Raw genomic sequence first — 17394 nt, 5'->3', positions numbered from 1 at the left:
TTTGAGATCTTTTTAAATTCTGCAATTGCTGTGTAGTCAGCTAAAAACATATCTTTGATCCAGACCTACAGAAGTAATTCATGCAAGAAACCCATATTGTTTTCAGTAGTGCAGTTGACTTTGCTGAGATTTCATCCATTGCTAGGTATATTACAAATCCTGTGATAAATAAGTCATGACATTGTATCTTAAAGCCTTGTTTTTAACCACGACTTTGTAACATACCTTCTTCTGCATTCAATTCCACTATTAGATTCAGCCCTCCATATGAATCAGAATCAGTTGAGCTGGAAGAAACCTCTAAGGGCCATCTAGCCCAACTCCCCTGCCATGAACAGGGACTCTACAGCTCCATCAGGTGCTCAGAGTCCCACCCAGCCTGGATGTCTGCAGGGATGGGGCACCACCATCTCTCTGGCCAACAAGTGCCAGTACTTCATTACCTTTAATGTAAAAAAATGTTTCTCTTACATCTAGTCTATATCTCCCCTTCCTCTTTCAGTTTGAAACCATTTCCCCTTCTCCTATCATGTTGAAATTACAGCAAATAACTTTGTCTTTTTTCCCCTCCATGAGTTTACCTACATAACAGAAGAAAATTCATTCTATTTCACAGTAACTTTTTGTAATAAATAGTAAAAAGGAACGGATGCTACTAATTAATTTCCTTGTCACCAATTAAGAGAGTGAAACACCACTTGAAATTCATGAACGATTGGTTGGACTGGGAACTGATTTTAGTTCCTGTGCAAATGTAGCGTAGAATATTAAAGAAGAATGTCTTTTTTCCCAATAAAGTTATGTTTAGGTTTATGTATGTGTGTGTGAGAATAACAAGTAATTTACCACGTACGCTCTGTTGGGTGTCATGTGGCAGAGGTATATGCATACAGCAAGTATATCAAATAAAAGAAACTGTAAGAAAATACTTGGAAGAAAGAACATCACCTGAACTTGTGACTGACTCAGTGCTGTTTATGCAGCCCAGCAATTTGCTCACAACAGAAGCAACAGAAAGTAACTTTAAGTTCTCTAATCTCTTCCAACTTGCATAGCTGTTTATACCCATATGAAATGGGCATAATGTTGTCATTGCATAAATTACATGGTCATTACTTGGGTATAGAAAGAGCACAAAACTATAAGCTAACAAGAATTGGGCCTCTGTGCAGCAAAAGAAGACAATGACAGCACCTCCTACTTGGACACAAGCACTACGGAGCAACAGAAGATAACAAAGAAGAAAAACTGCTCACTCCTTCCAATAACCAGTGATAGTTCAAGAAGAGTGCAACTTCTATCCAAGGAGATTCTGCTCCCTCAGCTGCTACCCATAAATAAGGGTGAGGAGGGATGGTCCAGGCTCCAGCCTTTCAGCCACTCAGGTGCACTGCTTGCACCCAAGCTCCCCAGGTTAGCCATGTCTTCTCACCTGATGCTCAACCACTGGTTCAGGTTATCACCTGGCAATTCTGTGCAGCCTTGTACTTCTGATGTAAAACGACAAGTTGTGATAATTAAATGAAGTCTATGCTACCTTGACTAGCCTACTAATGCTAAAATTCCTATTCTCTTGTATTCATATTTTTTCCCCCCTTCATAATTTAATAAGCTGGAATAGTATTCTCCATCTCTCCTAAACTATTCAGTATGTATCATTTTTACTAACAAGCAGTAGGCATGCTCTGATATAAAAACGATTGTAAAGGTTACCAGTCTTACTCTACTTATAATATGGAGATTCACTATGAAAGATCAAAATAAATGTGGAAATTACGTGAAATACTACTACAAGAAACTATTTACTTCTACAGAACTGACACATATCTTAATACAAATTACTGAGGGGGAAAGTTCCATTATTAATATGTTATCCAAATGTGCATAATTTTCACTTACATCCTGATGAAAATATTTATAATATTATCTAACTTTTGAAAGATATCTGATAAATTATACAAATGACAAAATTGTAGATTTCCACTGTTTACTGTTTGAAAGAGAAATGCGTTGCTAGGCAATATTAAGTCTTAAGCATTAATATTGAGTTTTACTTTTGCCAAAAGTACATGCAGCAGAGATGTGGTAGCAAACTTACAGTGGTTGTCTGAAGCCGTGTAAAAGATCATTAGGTAACTCACTAAATTTTGTTCATTTTTAAGCTGCTTGGAGAATACATGCTTAGATGTATAGAACCATTCTGTCTGGCATAACACAACTTAGTGGCCTGATTAGTACATAAGGGCTACTAAAATCTTATTTAAATATCTGGAAAGAAAGAGAATTCTCTGGCTGTGGAAGATTACAAGTGAGTTTATGAAACCTAGATAATTCCAGTGTCCTGTTGGACAGACACTTTGTATGCATCAGATCAAATTTGCTTCACGGTAGTATTAATACTGAAAATCCATTACAATTTCAACATAATAGATTACTATAGTTTCTCTAGCAATATATTGCATAGTGTTTGCCTTGTAATAGTTTATCACTTATAATTGCCATGAAGATGAAAGTGTTTTAATTCATTTAAAATACTAGAAGTTTTAAAAAAAAATGATTTATTTCCCTTAGAAATGCTACCTACTTTAAGTATGGGTTTGTGTTTTTTTTTTCTAACTTTGTATTCTGTGTATTACAAGATACGAACTTTCCCGGTAGTTAACTGAAGCAACAACTAAGACTTATTTTTGCAACTTTCTGCTGTAAGAAGCCTACTGGCTGCTCAGCAGAAACCGATGCAGACTTCAGAGATGGAAGACTTCTGTTAGAAAACATCCTGAAGTGTTTTTTCTTGCAGTGATTGAGGTGACCATCTGTGCAGCAAAGTTCCCACCTGAATCATCCACCCTGTAGAAATCTTGCTCACCCTGCAAATTGTTATCAAAGTTTGTCTTGCCACAGCGACGGGATGAAAACAGAAAGTACAGCTACTACTAAGGCACAAGGATGGAAAAAAACTGGTCCAACTGAAGAGCTGATGTAAGATGATGAGAATTTTCAGTCTCTTCAAGTTAGACACCTGGTTTTACTGCTGTGAAGATGCTGCAAAGGTCACTTTGGCTTTTTCCCTTGCTCAGGTCATTCTAATACGATAAAACTGACAATGAGGTTCTCTAACAGGTTTGTAAATATAAAAAAAAAGAGAAAGAAAAAAAACAAAAAAAGCCAGCATGACGCAGATTTCTTTAAACTTCAGTTACATAGGGAAAACAGTATCACTATCAGTTTCCTCACTCAGCAATTTATCACCTGGGGCAACTGATTATTACAGAAATAATGGCACATATTACAAAATAAATTCCTCATAACTTTTTTTCTGAAAAGTAGTATTTTCAAATTATTCAGATAATTATAGAGAAGACTTGTATACAAAACTAACTAATTTTTGATATATAATGGCTAGGATGGATGGGAATTTTATAGACCCTTTCAGAAACATTTTTATAGCAGACAATTTAAACTGAAGATTTAAAACAAAAATAAGACATATTTTTCTGCAAACTAATACTGAAAAAAATCTGTTCTAAAATTTGTGCATTTAAATAGATCATTTTGACTCAGGAATTTCAAAATTCTCCAGAGCAAATTGTCATTACAGATGACCATGGGTCCCTATATTTATTAAACTGAATGACCTGACAATAAAATTCAGTTAAGGCTCTTGGCATTGGGGAAACTTCTTCCCACTCAGACCTGTTACTGTGGTAGACTTGAACTTCGTCTGTGATTTCTTCTGGAGCATAATCACCACCTAAGATATAAATTTTGTCTTCTGTCCCAACAGCCCCTGCATTAAAGCCAGCACATTCAAAAGATCCTTCCCCTTTCCAAACACAGGTTTCTGGGCAAAAGCTGTAGACTTTGTAGGTGGAGAGATCACATATGTACAACGTGCAGTTCACTGGAACAGCTTTGATTAGAGTTGCATGGAAAAACTGCCCAAATTCTGCTACAAGCTCCGACCACTGATCAGTCATAGCGTTATACTTAAAGAAACAGTCAAGAGACGGATTAAAGGCATCAGTAATCTCCACTTCTGAGCCAAGGACGTAAATTATATTCTGACATGCACTTGCTTCTGGATAGTAGATACCTCTTGGTAATTGGCTTACAGATTTCCAGTCTTTGGAGAGAGGATTATATGATTCTACATCTAAAAGACTGCGGGTTTCTTGAGCTCCTCTGGTCTTTCCACCTATTACAAACAACTGGTTTAAGGTGACAACAGATGTGTGCATTGTCCTTGGTTTTCTCATAGCTGACACTATGGAGAATTCATTGCGGACTGGACAGTAGCACCAGGTTTGGTCAGTGGCATCATGAAACGGTTCAGCGATATGAAGCCTGACTGTCCTGTAACAATTCCCGTTGCATCCTCCAGTTATAAATATTTTCTCTCCGTAGCTAGATAAGCTTGACCCTGGAAGATCAATCATGTGTGTATGTGGTAGTTCTTTCCATTTATCTGTTTTGATGTTGTAGCAAAATGTATGCCTGTTTTCTCCGTCTTCATCAGTTTTATGAACAAATATGTATTTTTCTGTTGTTGAAGGACGTGCATCTGGAAATAGTCCGCTGAAGTCTTGCACACTTTTGACTGCATCATTGATTATTACTGAACAATTAGCACTTTTAAGTAAATACTCTTCTGAGTGCAGAAAGTCTTGCAAAGTCTTTTCGGGTAACTGGTGTAGCCTCACTTTTTTGATCAAATTAGGCAGATATTTCTGTCGTGTTTCTATGTTATGTTTGGTCCATTGAAGAACAGCATTCAACACTGATTCTTCCTCAGGGACATTTAGTTCATCAGCTTCAAGACATTTTTGCAATATCTCAAAATTCATCTCCAAAAAGTCACTTGATCTTAGTAACAGGGAAAAGTGGTGCTGTACAAAATCTAGTGCATGATCAAATAAGCGGACAGAACCATAACTTTCTGACAGAGAAAGCAACTGTAAGCAATTGACAAGATCGATACTTTTTATTAGAAAGTCACTGCAAGCTTTGGAAAGGAGTGAAACCTGAAGAAATGATGACAGCTGGAAGAGCATTTCCACGTTATCATTTGTTATCTCTGTTTTTCCCGTGTAAGCATAATCAAGAAAAGCTTTCACTGCCTTGGGTGATAGATTACTAATAGTAACATTGCCATCATCTCGTTCTTTCATATTAACTTCAAACATGGCTCTGTGAATAAAATATAGAAGATATACATAGAAATTAAGGATCTAGCAAACAGAACAGAAGGCAACAATGGTGTAGGAAGGAGGAGAAAACTGGGGGGCATAATAAGGTGGGATAACTATAAATCTAAAATGTGAAGGTTAACAATAATAAAAATACATTGACTTTAAATGCCATCAGATGAAAGGAATGGTGATAACGTACTCAAAGCAATGGTTCAGAAATGATAGCAGCTGTGTTTTCTATGGATTTTCAAAGTGAGATGAAATCTACAACTTAATGGGGCTGAAAGCTGTTAGAGGCAGCATCAGTTTCAACAGTTTGAGAAAGGCTGATTTTAAAAATATATAGCAAAAAAACCCGTTTTGATTTAGGTCATGCACTGTGGATAAATACAGAAAATTAAGAGGAAAAAGGCCTTCAAAACTGCAGGTTGGAACAAATGGCAGCGTGGATGATGGGTGCATTCTTCAGGAATAAAAGTGGGTGAGTGGTGAGAGGAGAAAAAGTATGAGGAGCAGCTTTCATTTTTTGTTTTAGAGCTGACAGACAGATATATGGATACAGGCAGATGTCATAAAAAATGAGGTTTTGATATAGCATTTGATGACAAAATGTCCTGTACAAAAAATAGATTGTGACTGACTACCAAGACAATTGTTGAAATTGTGAAAGAAACATTATTGATCGGTAGATCTGTCTAAATTTTATTGCAACTTTGAGTACTTTATTACTAAATACATAACAACCACATTTTAACTACTGCGCACAATCTAACATTATGAAACAAAATGATTAAGGTATTGCAATCTGGCAAGAGAACCATTCTGCCATGTCACTTGCCCTTACCCTCCTGGAGCATAAGCATCAGTGTCCCAGATTTGACCAAAGAAGATAGTGGAGAAAGATTTAGACAAATGATTCCAAATACTGAGTATAAAATTTGGATTAATAATAAATCATTGGTAGTTCCCATTTAAAAATAATATGAGTTTTTTTATCATAGCTCTCTTACACGATTAGTATATGGATAGTATGTGATACTTAAAATCCCATACTTTTATGAAGCCAAAGAAAATGAAAACTGCTGTGTACAGCCATACTCTTTGGAAAGTGAACATTCAGTAAAGCAAAAACTCGCCTCCTGAACAAGAATCATAGAATCACATAATCACAAGGTTGGAAAGGATCTACAAGATCATCTAGTCCAACTATCAAGAAGGTATAATTGCAATAAGAAACCTACAACCTGAAACTTTTCTACATAATAAATACTCAGTCTTTTGAAGCTATCATACAAATCTCTAAGTTGCAAAGTAACATGGAAAGGATACTGGGTGCCTACGAAATAAAGCTTCAGTTACAAGCAATAGCAACTGAGCAATGCCAGCAGAAAAGCAGGAACTTTGAATCAAAAAGCTAACAAGTAGGAAGCAAAATGTTGCTGAATCTTGGGTATACACAGTAAAACCAAAATGAAGTCCACAGGAAAGAAAGACAATCTTTTAGACAAATAACTTTTTATCTAGTGGACATAGGTACTTTTTATGCTCCAAAGGTAATATATAAGCCTTGCATTCCAACTTATGAATTTTATGGCTGCTAACACCTGCTATACACAAACTTGTCTGGCAAATTTTAATCCCAAAAGCCTATTGGTAGTGAAAACACTACTCCAGCTCTAAAAATTACTACTGGAAGCCATTTCTTGCTAATATTCCTTTCTGTCGGAGTCTCTGTGGAGCCAAGCAGTACTGTACGTTAAAGCAAAGCAAGATCTGTTGCTGCAATGAAGAAATATCTCATCTGCATTTCCTCTTTAGTCAGCAGTCCTAAGGACACAGTCTAGTCTATGTCCTGTGTCATATATGGCAGATTTATGCAGACTGTGGGATGTTCAAAGGCCATTTGAAAATAATGTATCACTTACATACAGGCAACTGAATTAAGTTCAGTTTCAGGACCCTGGATTTTCATTTTTAGAGCATCTTACTTTTGTGTTTCATTAAAGAATATATTTAGAAACAGATTTGTAGTTTGGGTTTGCACATCTCTCTCTCTGGATGCCTACCTGTGCGACCTGGTGTAGGGAACCTGCTTTGGCAGAGGGGTTGGACTCGATGATCTCTGGAGTTCCCTTCCAACCCCTACAGTTCTGTGATTCTGTGATTCTGTGATCTCAGTTTTGCTAATGAAAAGGTTAGCAAAGTTCTTCATAAATTCTGTATATGACAAATCTGTCCCTTGGGAATGTATAGCTTTAAGTATCATAAGTAAGAAGGAAGATCACAGATTTGTTTCACACTGAAAGGCTGAAATTTTAATTTGGAAAAAATACCAGGTATCTGCTTAAATAACTCTGAAGACAAACTGTGCTATTCTGATTACTCATCTTATTATAACAAAATCCAACCCAATTCCAAAACCATTAACTAGTTATCCACAATTGTTCAGTGCAGTACGTATCTGGAATCAATCTGTTATGCTTCCCAATATAAAGTACACAGACTGTTCCACGCAAAGTCAAATCTTGAAGATACACAATTTATGTCAGTTCTGCCGAACAGAGGAGTCATGCAGTTTATGGTTTAACATTTATGTTCCAGTGAACAGTGAGCAGTCCCAGTGAAATACACAGACTGCTGTCTGAATCTCAAACTCACAGGACTCTCAGATCACTCTGGAAATCTAACAGTGCAAGTATTTACTATCTGTACTACAGTGTTTGACAGCTTTGATGAAAACTCTGCAGACATACAAAAGTTGTGATGATTTCTCTTTTAATTTTTGTAATAGTATTATTTCCCTCCCTTCCAAAGAACTTTTAGTCCATTTCCTGCTAACTCATGCCAAAATTATACTTACCTGAAAAAATCACTGCAAGCTGCCAGTACACAACGATGACAAGGAATGACTTCATCTTTCACAATAATTTTAAAGTCAAAAAATATATTTTGTTCTCTGAACTTCTGTAGTACTTTTAGAATTTGTTGTCCATGACCTTCAGCCACTAAGGAATTAATTTTATTTTCAGGAACAGAAATTCCATTGCAAATAGGTCTGCTAATGTAATCTCGATTGGCCATGTTTTCTTCAATCTATTCATGAACCTGAAATGGAAAAATAAGTAATTGATTTTATGGTCGTTATTTTTTCTTTTTAATAAGTATGCCATAAACCAAAAATCCTAGTACTGAAATTGGTTTGCGAGTCCCATGCACTAAATGTAAGTGACATTTACACTGAATTGTATAATACTTTCACTTTGCAAAATATATACAAACATACTTTGAAAAGTAATGTATCCAACATAGTAGCCACCTGCAGGAATTTTTTCAACAGAATCCACAGGAAGCACACCAAGGAGCATGGTACAGATTGTAATGGTCATTTAAGACAGACTGTTCCTAGGCTTACCCTCAAAAAATCTCAACTTCTTACAATTCGATTTCTCTTTCATGGCATTAAGAAACTTCAAATATATTTTATTTACACTTATCCTAAGAGCTATTCATACTGCTACAGGTGCATAAGCTGACCTTTCAGGAAATTTTAGTCCAACTTCCCTATTTTAAAGCATAAAGAAACTTGGATTGCAGAACTCTGCATCCACAGTTCCAATTGTACTCGCAACAGATGCTGGCCCACCTGAATCAATAAAGAAGGGGATGAAAAAAAAGTTCAAGCTAAATGTGGAGTCCAGGATAAAGGCTTATCTAGGTGATCAGGTGATACACTCAGAGCAAACTTAAAACGTCAGGCAACCTTCTTCTTGGGAGGTATTTTCAGAGCAAACTGATCTATGCTTTTATCTAGTCAGGTAGTTCCACCCACAAGGAGATCACCATGTCTCCTGGAATAGAAGAGATCCATTGATCTTGATCCCAGCACTGGCATGCTTGAAGCTGGCATCTTATCATTCCCATGGACAGACAATCTCACATATTCATTCTTTCCATTTTAAGTTTGAGGAACTAGGAAAATACAGAACAAGACTACCATTTACTCTGTTACTGTATGGTCCCATAAACCCCAGCTTCTGTAATTATAAAACTTTCTTTTGTATGTCAGAATGCTCTAGAATGCCCTTTTCATATGGCCTTCAGTTCTGTTCCTCAAAAAACTATCTGCAAAAGCAGAATTGCTTCAGTAAAATCCACATCTGAATGAAAACTTGAAGTGAATCTCTATGCTTATTTGGCATTACATAAAATAAGTCTTTCTTTTTTTTTTTTTTTTCCCTTAAGGAAATGTGAACCTTTTCACAAATTTGTGGAGTTGATAACAGATAGTAGACATGTCCTCTTTTACATGTATTTTCTATAGCATGCTCTGACCTGCTACTTGCTCTCTGTAGGTAAAATCACCAGTTTCAGTAATATTCATCTTTGTGTAAGGAACACAGAAACACCTAATGTTTGGACATCAGGTCCATCTCTGCGGGCAAAGGTATCACATAATCACTTTCATAATGACAGTATATATTCAGTTTTGTTTCACCACTAATATTTGCACTAAAAGACTATTACAGTACTATCGATGCCAAGATCACATGCGTTCTTTTAAGTACACATTCAATTTATTCATGTTTACATTCATGTGATCTTCTGGCAGAATTGCCATTTGACTTAATTTTCCTGTGTGATGTTTATTCACCTGTAACACTCAAGTGAAGACGTCCTCTCCCAGCTTTTGTTGGGACTAATTAAACAACTATTAGACCTTCTAAGGCCATTAATGAGACCAAATTTGTTTTTTTTTTTTCACCATTTCTTGCTCTATTCTCTTTATGCAGTCTAGTTCAAGCTCATCTTTCTTTCACTATTATTAGATTTAGGGTTATGTGATTAATGGCTCTATGTCCAGGTGGAAGCCAGTAACGAGCGGTGTCCCCCAGGGGTCTGTCTTGGGACCAGTGCTCTTTAACATCGTTATTAATGACATTATTGATGGAATCGAGTGCACCCTCAGCAAGTTTGCTGATGACACCAATCTGAGTGGTGTGGTGGAAGGAAGGGATGCCATTCAGAAGGACCTCAACAGGCTTGAAAGGTGGGCCCAGGTGAACCTGATGAGGTTCAATGTGGCAAAGTGCAGAGTTTTGCACTTGGGCCGGAGGAATCCCAGGCATCCATACAGACTGGAAGGAGCGGTCCTTGAGAGCAGCCCTGCAGAGAAGGACCTGAGGGTCCTGGTGGATAAAAAACTTAATACGAGCCAGCAATGTGCTCTTGCAGCTCAGAAAGCAAATGGTATCCTGGGCTCCATCAAGAGAGTAGTAGCCAGCAGGGTGAGAGAGGTGATTCTCCCCTCTCCACTCTGCTCTTGTGAGGCCTCATCTGAAATACTGTGTCCAGGTGTACGGCAACTGCTGAATCATGGCCTGAACCTCTGATTGATCACCTGAGGCAAGCAATGAGTCAGCCATGGGAGCACAGGTGAAGGCAATTCACTGGAGCTAGGCTCCACCTCTCCTAGACCCATTTAAGAGCGGACTAGCAGCAGGAAAGGGTCTCTTCTGGAGATCTGCTCCACTGGAGTTTTGTAGTGAGCCTAGGATGTGGGTAAGCTTTCTATCTATTCTCTTTTTGTTATTGTAATTTGCTCTGCTAAACTCTATTGTTTATTTCATATTTATAACATCTTTATATTCATTAACTATATGCTAGGTCTCGATCCCCCAATACAAGAAACACAGGGAGCTGTTGGAGAGGGTCCAGAGGAGGGCCACAAGGATTGTTAGAGGGCTGAAGCACCTTGCCTATGAAGACAGCCTGAGGGAGCTGAGCTTCTTCAGTCTAGAGAGAAGAAGGCTGCGGGGTGACCTCACTGCAGCCTTTCAGTACCTAAAGGGAGCCTACAAACAGGAGGGGAATCAACTTTTTGAAAGGGTTGATAACAGCAGGGTAAGGGGAAATGGTTTTAAGTTGAGGGAGGGAAGATTTAGGTTGGATGTCAGAGGGAAGTTCTTTACTATGAGAGTGGTGAGGTGCTGGAACAGGCTGCCCAGAGAAGTTGTGGATGTCCACTCCCTGGTGGTGTTCAAGGCCAGGTTGGGTGGGACTCTGGGCAGCCTGGTATTAAATGTGGAGGCTGGCAGGCTGGAGCTTGGTGATCCTTGAGGTCCGTTCCAACCCAAGCCCTTCTATGAGTTATTGTACAGCATGATGGTTAAATTCTCATCAGTGTCTGCATCCTAAATCCTAATCCATTACAGCAGAGTCTCCTTATCTTGTATTGAAAGCATATTTTATCAATATACCACTACTGTTGTTGCTTGATATTAAGGAAGATTCAAATGAATACTGTTGTTTAGCCTAATTCGCTCTTCCTTCTACTCTGCTGGAAATTAATACATCAATCAATTCTCATCTTTCCTGTAGCCAATTCCCATCTCACTTGATAGTTTTTGTACTAATTTACCCTTATGGTAGATATGTTTGTGTTTTTTTTTTAAAGCCCTACAAAATACTTGAACAAGATAGCTTAAATTTGGCATGTTAAAACAGGGCCAATTAGTATTTATAATTATTTAATGCATTCTCCTACAAGGCCATATGAATTAATCAATAGTTACAGTTATACTTATAAATACTTGATTGAGTTACTGACAGCAGGGTAAAAACATAGACGGCATGAGCATATGTTTGAAGCTCAGGAAAACTGGGCAATGTGAGTCCTTATTTTTATGCTATTTACTTCCACAGATTCCAGTTACAAAGTCTATCTAAATTACCAAGAACCAAACTCTATTAGATGGTTCATTAGACTTAGGGTCTCTTTCTATTTCTTAACATAAGGCTGTGTGTCATACACTCTCTTCTAAAGGCACACAAAAGCTCTGTATACACAAGCCCTTTTCTGTCACACAACTGGCTTGGCACTTGTCATACAACCAGTCTTCCAGTACCTCCTGTATTGTTACACATTTGATCCCTAATACTAGTATGTGGTTGGGTATTGCCTGCTGGGAGATGAAATGTGTCCAAAAAAAAAAAAAAAAAAAAGGTACCTCATCACTTGACAGTGTTTCTCTGCTCGGGTGCTGAAGGTTTTCACCTCTTGCACTGATGAATGCCTACGTTTTGGTAGATGCACAACTGGTCATAAAAGTGGCAAGATTCAAAGCACCACGAAGAAAGAAACTGGGGGGGGGGGGGGGCGGCGGCATATCACAGCTACTGGAATAATTCAGCTATCTGCCATATGGTCTTATCATTGATGATGCCCTGACATATGGCAGCTGAGGGTTGCTGCGTAGGTTTGTGCTTGTGGGCTCCACATGGTCACAGCTGATGGTCTGCTATTCTTACTGTACACTTCATTCTTGCTCTGCCTTGTCAAAGCATATTTATTTTTTTCCAAATGCGTACTTCTGTGTATAGCCTTTAAGCCTTTAGCTTGGCTTTCAAAAAAAAAAAACCCAAAAAAACAAAAACAAACAAACAAAAAAAAACCCAAAAAACAACAACAACAAAAAAACACCTTCAAAGTTTTCCCTACTTGAAAGTCATAGAATCATTGAATCAGAGAATGCTTTGGGTTGGAAGGCACTTTTAGGATCATCTAGTTACAACCCCCCTGCTACAGGCAGGGACACTCCCCTCTAGATCAGGTTGCTCGAAGTCCCATCCAGCCTGGTTTTGAATGCATCCATAAAGGGAGCATCCTCAATTTTGCTGGGCAAGCTGTTCTAGTATCTCACCACACTCACAGTAAAGAATTTCTTCATAGTATCTAGTCTAAACCTACCCTCTTCCAGTTTAATGCCATTTCCCTTCACTCTGTTGCTACCTGCCTTTAAAAAAAAAAAGTCCCTCCCCAACTTTCTTGTAGGCCCCCTTCAGGTAATAGAAGGTCTTATTAAACAACTGGCCAACTGGTCACTGCAATGGCACTTAATAAAACTTCAAATTCATTAGGGTCAATCTCATATAGTATATCATTGAGGAGGCATACCTTTCAAGGTTCTCTCTTCAGACCTCCTGCTGAGGACAAGGCATTCTGCACACCAGACTGTTAATTAGCAAGAAATGGCCTGTGTGTTTGGCCACAAAGCAAACCAAAGCAGTTCACACTTGATCAAAAGATTGACTGCAGTCATTACCGTGGATGAACTAAAGAAACATCTGATAAGAGCATCGAGATTCATCACAAAGTACAATAAAAAGGACCCAGTTCTGCTTTTTACAAGACTCCCTCTGTTTTAATACTGCCCTTTTCCCAAGAGGAAAAAGAATGAAGCAGACTACAAAATAATGAGTTAGGTGACCCAGCTGCTATGTATTCATCCTGAGAAGTGTGATAACCCCATACTATGGGCACACATTCCTATTAGTAGTACCGTATGTATTGGTAAAAAGCTACAATAAAATGCTTGAGGAAATAAGGTAAGTACCTGCATTAAAAGAGCTCGTGGATGAACTCAAAGGGAAAAAGAAGGTCCATGAAATGTGGAAAGAGGGCCTAACCTCAGTCCCTGGAAAGCTGATGGTACAGCTTCTTCTTCCCAAGCAATTGGAAGAGAAGAAAACTATCAGAAGTAGTCAACAAGGATTCACCAAGGGGAAATGCTGCTTGACCAACCTAGTATCTTTCTATGATGTAATCACTGGCTGGGTGGATGAGGGGAGGGCAGCGTATGTTGTGTATGTTGACTTCAGCAAGGCATTTGATAGTGTCTCCCATGGCATCCTTAATGAAGCTTAAAAAATGTGGGGTAGGCAAGTGTACAGTGCGCTGGGCTGGAACTGGCTGATTGATTGACAGTTGTGATTGGTGACATGGAGTCTACTTGGAGGCCTGTAATTAGCAGTGTTCTCCAGGGGTTGGTGCTGGATCTGATCTTGCTCATCAGTGACCTAGATGAAGGGGTAGAGTCTAACCTCAGTAAGTTTTCTGATGATACAAAACGAGGAGGAATGGCTGACACACCAGAAGACTGTACCTCAGTTCAGTGGGACCTGGACAGACTGGAGAGTTGGACAGACATAAAACTGATGAGGTTCAACAAAAGCTAGTGTTGAGTCCTGCTCGTGGGGAGAAATAACCACATGCATCAGTATAGGTTAGGGGGTGGCCTGCTGGAAATGAGTTCTGCAGAGAAAGACCTGGATGTCCTGATGGACGACAAGTTGGCCGTGACCCATCAGTCTGCCCTTATGGCCACGAAGGCCAATGGTGTCCTGGGGTGCATTAAAAAGACCATGTCCAGCAGGTTGAGAAGGTCATCCTCCTCTTCTACTCTACCCTGGGGAGATCACGTTTGGATTACTGCATCCAGTTCTGGGCTCCTCTGTTCAAAAAAGATAGGGATCTCCTAGAAAGAGTCCAGTTGAGGGCGAAGAAGATGATAAAGGGTTTGGAGCATCTCCTGTATGAGGAAAAACTGAGTAATGTGGGTGTGTTCAGTGAAGAGAGGACTGAGATTGATTGGATCTGATTGGTGTTTATACATATTTAAACTGCAGGAAGCAACTGGTTGAGGCCAGACTCTTTTCAGTGGTGTGCAGTGATAGGACAAGGAGCAATGACCAAAAGCTGGAACATAGGAAGTTTCATGCAAATATGTGGAAGAACTTTGTTACAGTGAGGATGACAGAGCACTGGAACAGGCTTCCCAGAGAGTTTGCAGAGTCTCTTGGAGATATTCAAGATTTGTCCGGATGCCTACTTGGGTGACCTACTGTAGGAAGCCCGCTTTAGCAAGTGGGTTGGAGTCTATGATCCCTAGAGGTTTCTTCCAAACTCTGCAATTCTGTGATGATAATATTTCATTTTCAAAAGACAGCTGTAAGATGTAAACACTGTTATGAAAACTTTCTACTACTTGGCACCAACCACAATCCTTCTTAAGATGTAGTTGTATTTGGGGGAAACTGAAATGTTAATTTATTTGTACTTTTCCTTTGATTAGTCCTGCTGCTCTTCAGAATTTCAGCTTTATTCTCTGGATATTTTTTGAATCCTAGACATTACATTAAGAGACTGTAAATAAAGTATACCATTAAACTTACAAAGGAGTTCAAAACATCCAAGACAGTCATTTCAAAATACTTCAACAGCTGCACACTGTCATGTCTACACACACTAATATCATAACCACTGCAGTACAATTCTTTGAATTTATGCTGGTATCCATTCCACCATGTTTGAAATGGCAAAGCAAACAGAACTGCAAAGTGAGTGTTGAGCAGAGACATACTTTTGTTTGGGCAGTGTCTACTGTAGTTGCCACTAGAGCACTGATGAGAACACATTCATGTAATTATAAATACTAACCAGCAGCACAAATACCCTTAGATGCTGTGACTAACACATAAAATGGTTATATTTTGTGCTAAGATGAGAGTGGCTTAAGGTGTGCTACCCTAAGCAAGTAACAAGTGCAGGGTACTGTACTTGGATCAGAGCAATCCCAGATATTTATACAGACTGGGGGAAGATCTCCTTGAGAGCAGCCCTGCAGAGAAGGACTTGGGGGTCCTGGTGGACAAGCTGGACATGAGCCAGCAGTGTGACCTTGCAGCCCTGAAGGCCAACTGTGTTCTGGGCTGCATTAAAAAAGGGGTGGCCAGCAGGGAGAGAAAGTTGATTGTCCCCCTCTACTCAGCTTTGTGAGGCCCCATCTGCAGCACTGCATCCAGGCCTGGGGCAGCACAGGAAGGACGTGGAGCTCTTGAAGTGTGTCCAGAGAAGGGCACTGAGATGATCAGAGGGCTGGAGCACCTCTCCTATGAGGAAAGGTTGAGGGAACTGGGCTTGTTTAGCTTGGAGAAGAGAAGGATCAAGGGAGACCTCATTGTGGCCTTCCAGTACTTGAAGGGAGCTTATAAACAGGAGGGGGAATGGCTGTTTATGAGGGTGGATAGTGATAGGACAAGGGGGAATGGTCTTAAGCTGAGACAGGGGAGGTTTAGGTTAGATATTAGGAGGAAGATTTCCACTCAGAGGGTGGTGATGCAGTGGAACAGGTTGCCCAAAGAGGCTGTGGATGCCCCATCCCTGGAGGCATTCAAGGCCAGGCTGGATGTGGCTCTGGGCAGCCTGGTCTGGTGGTTGGCAGCCTGAATGTGGCAGGAGGGGGTTGAAACTGGATGATCACTGTGGTCCTTTTCAACCCGGGCCATTCTATGATTCTCAACAAAGGAAATCTTATACACATAAGGGAGGGGAAAAAGCATGTGTAAAAAGGATTGAGCGCAAACACTCAGATGAGGACAAGGTATATAGTAACACTGGAGGACACTAATACCAAACTATTTTGATCACTTTATAATAAGAATTTTAAAAATATCTAACAATTCTGTAACAGCTTGTTGTTTTGTGAAAGTACTCAGCATAGATAAGTACCATGCATATGCAAGTTAGAAAAAACAGGTCAGGGCCATGCCTACCTGACAATAAACATGGCTGAGCCTTCTGCAATTGAAGAGATGCCTGAGACTGTTCCCAGTACAATGGACACCCTCTTCAGCCATGTACACACAGGATAAATAACATTCTCTGTGTAGATATTTTATCTTCTATTAATGCAGCTGGCTAAAACAGTCTAAATCCAACCTTTATTTAGTACTTCAGAATTATAAGGATTTATAAAGCAATCTTTATTGGTTTTATCTGAGAGCACACTATTACTGTGCTATAGCACTCCCTGTGCAGCACTCTGTGTAAATTAAAAAGAAAAGAAAAAATAAAAGAATGTTGATTCTTATGAGTTCTTATGAGGTATCTGATGAGAAATAGATTATGATTCAAGAGAGCATTACTTCTGTCACTCCCTGCTTGGTTGGTATGTCTTACTTGACAGCAGGATTTTAAACCAGTAGAACTGTAAGCACTGCTATTTTACAGCATACTTTGTGTAAATAGGAAAAAGGATTAATACAACAAAAAGAAAGAAATTGTATACATTTTTTGCAGGGAGGTTTTCCTTTTTTAACACAGAATTCGACTGTAAACAGAGCATAAGTCTTCAAAAAATGCTGTCTCATAAATTTCATCTGCTTTAGTACAGGAACAATTAGAATGCTATAAACTCTTGGGGTGTTCAGCATGTCAAGTTCATGGTTTTAAAATAATGGTTTTAAATTTATTTTTGATATTTGACATATTTTATGTACTTACTAAGATGATTTGTTATTTTTCACTCCTGATCTGTTCCTGATCTGGGGGTAAGAGGGAGCTGAAATAAAACTTAAGTATAAATAC

General features: G+C 39.0%; 1 protein-coding gene across 1 annotated transcript in view; it reads right to left on the bottom strand.

Moving 5' to 3' along the window:
- Positions 1-2549: 2549 nt before the first annotated feature.
- KBTBD3 (kelch repeat and BTB domain containing 3) overlaps positions 2550-17394 on the bottom strand; it is a 16542-nt gene continuing 1697 nt past the window's right edge. Inside the window, exons 2-3 of the mRNA XM_048951252.1 lie at positions 8050-8294; positions 2550-5187 (exon numbers count right to left, since the gene is read on the bottom strand). Coding sequence (XP_048807209.1) covers positions 3567-5187; positions 8050-8270 — 1842 coding nt within the window. The 5' untranslated portion in view covers positions 8271-8294 and the 3' untranslated portion in view covers positions 2550-3566. The remainder of the gene's footprint in view (positions 5188-8049; positions 8295-17394) is intronic.

The sequence above is a fragment of the Lagopus muta genome, chromosome 1 (genome assembly GCF_023343835.1).
Source record: "Lagopus muta isolate bLagMut1 chromosome 1, bLagMut1 primary, whole genome shotgun sequence".
Taxonomy (NCBI): domain Eukaryota; kingdom Metazoa; phylum Chordata; class Aves; order Galliformes; family Phasianidae; genus Lagopus; species Lagopus muta.
Note: the sequence above shows the minus strand (reverse complement) of the source record. Positions and strands in the feature narration are given on the sequence as shown.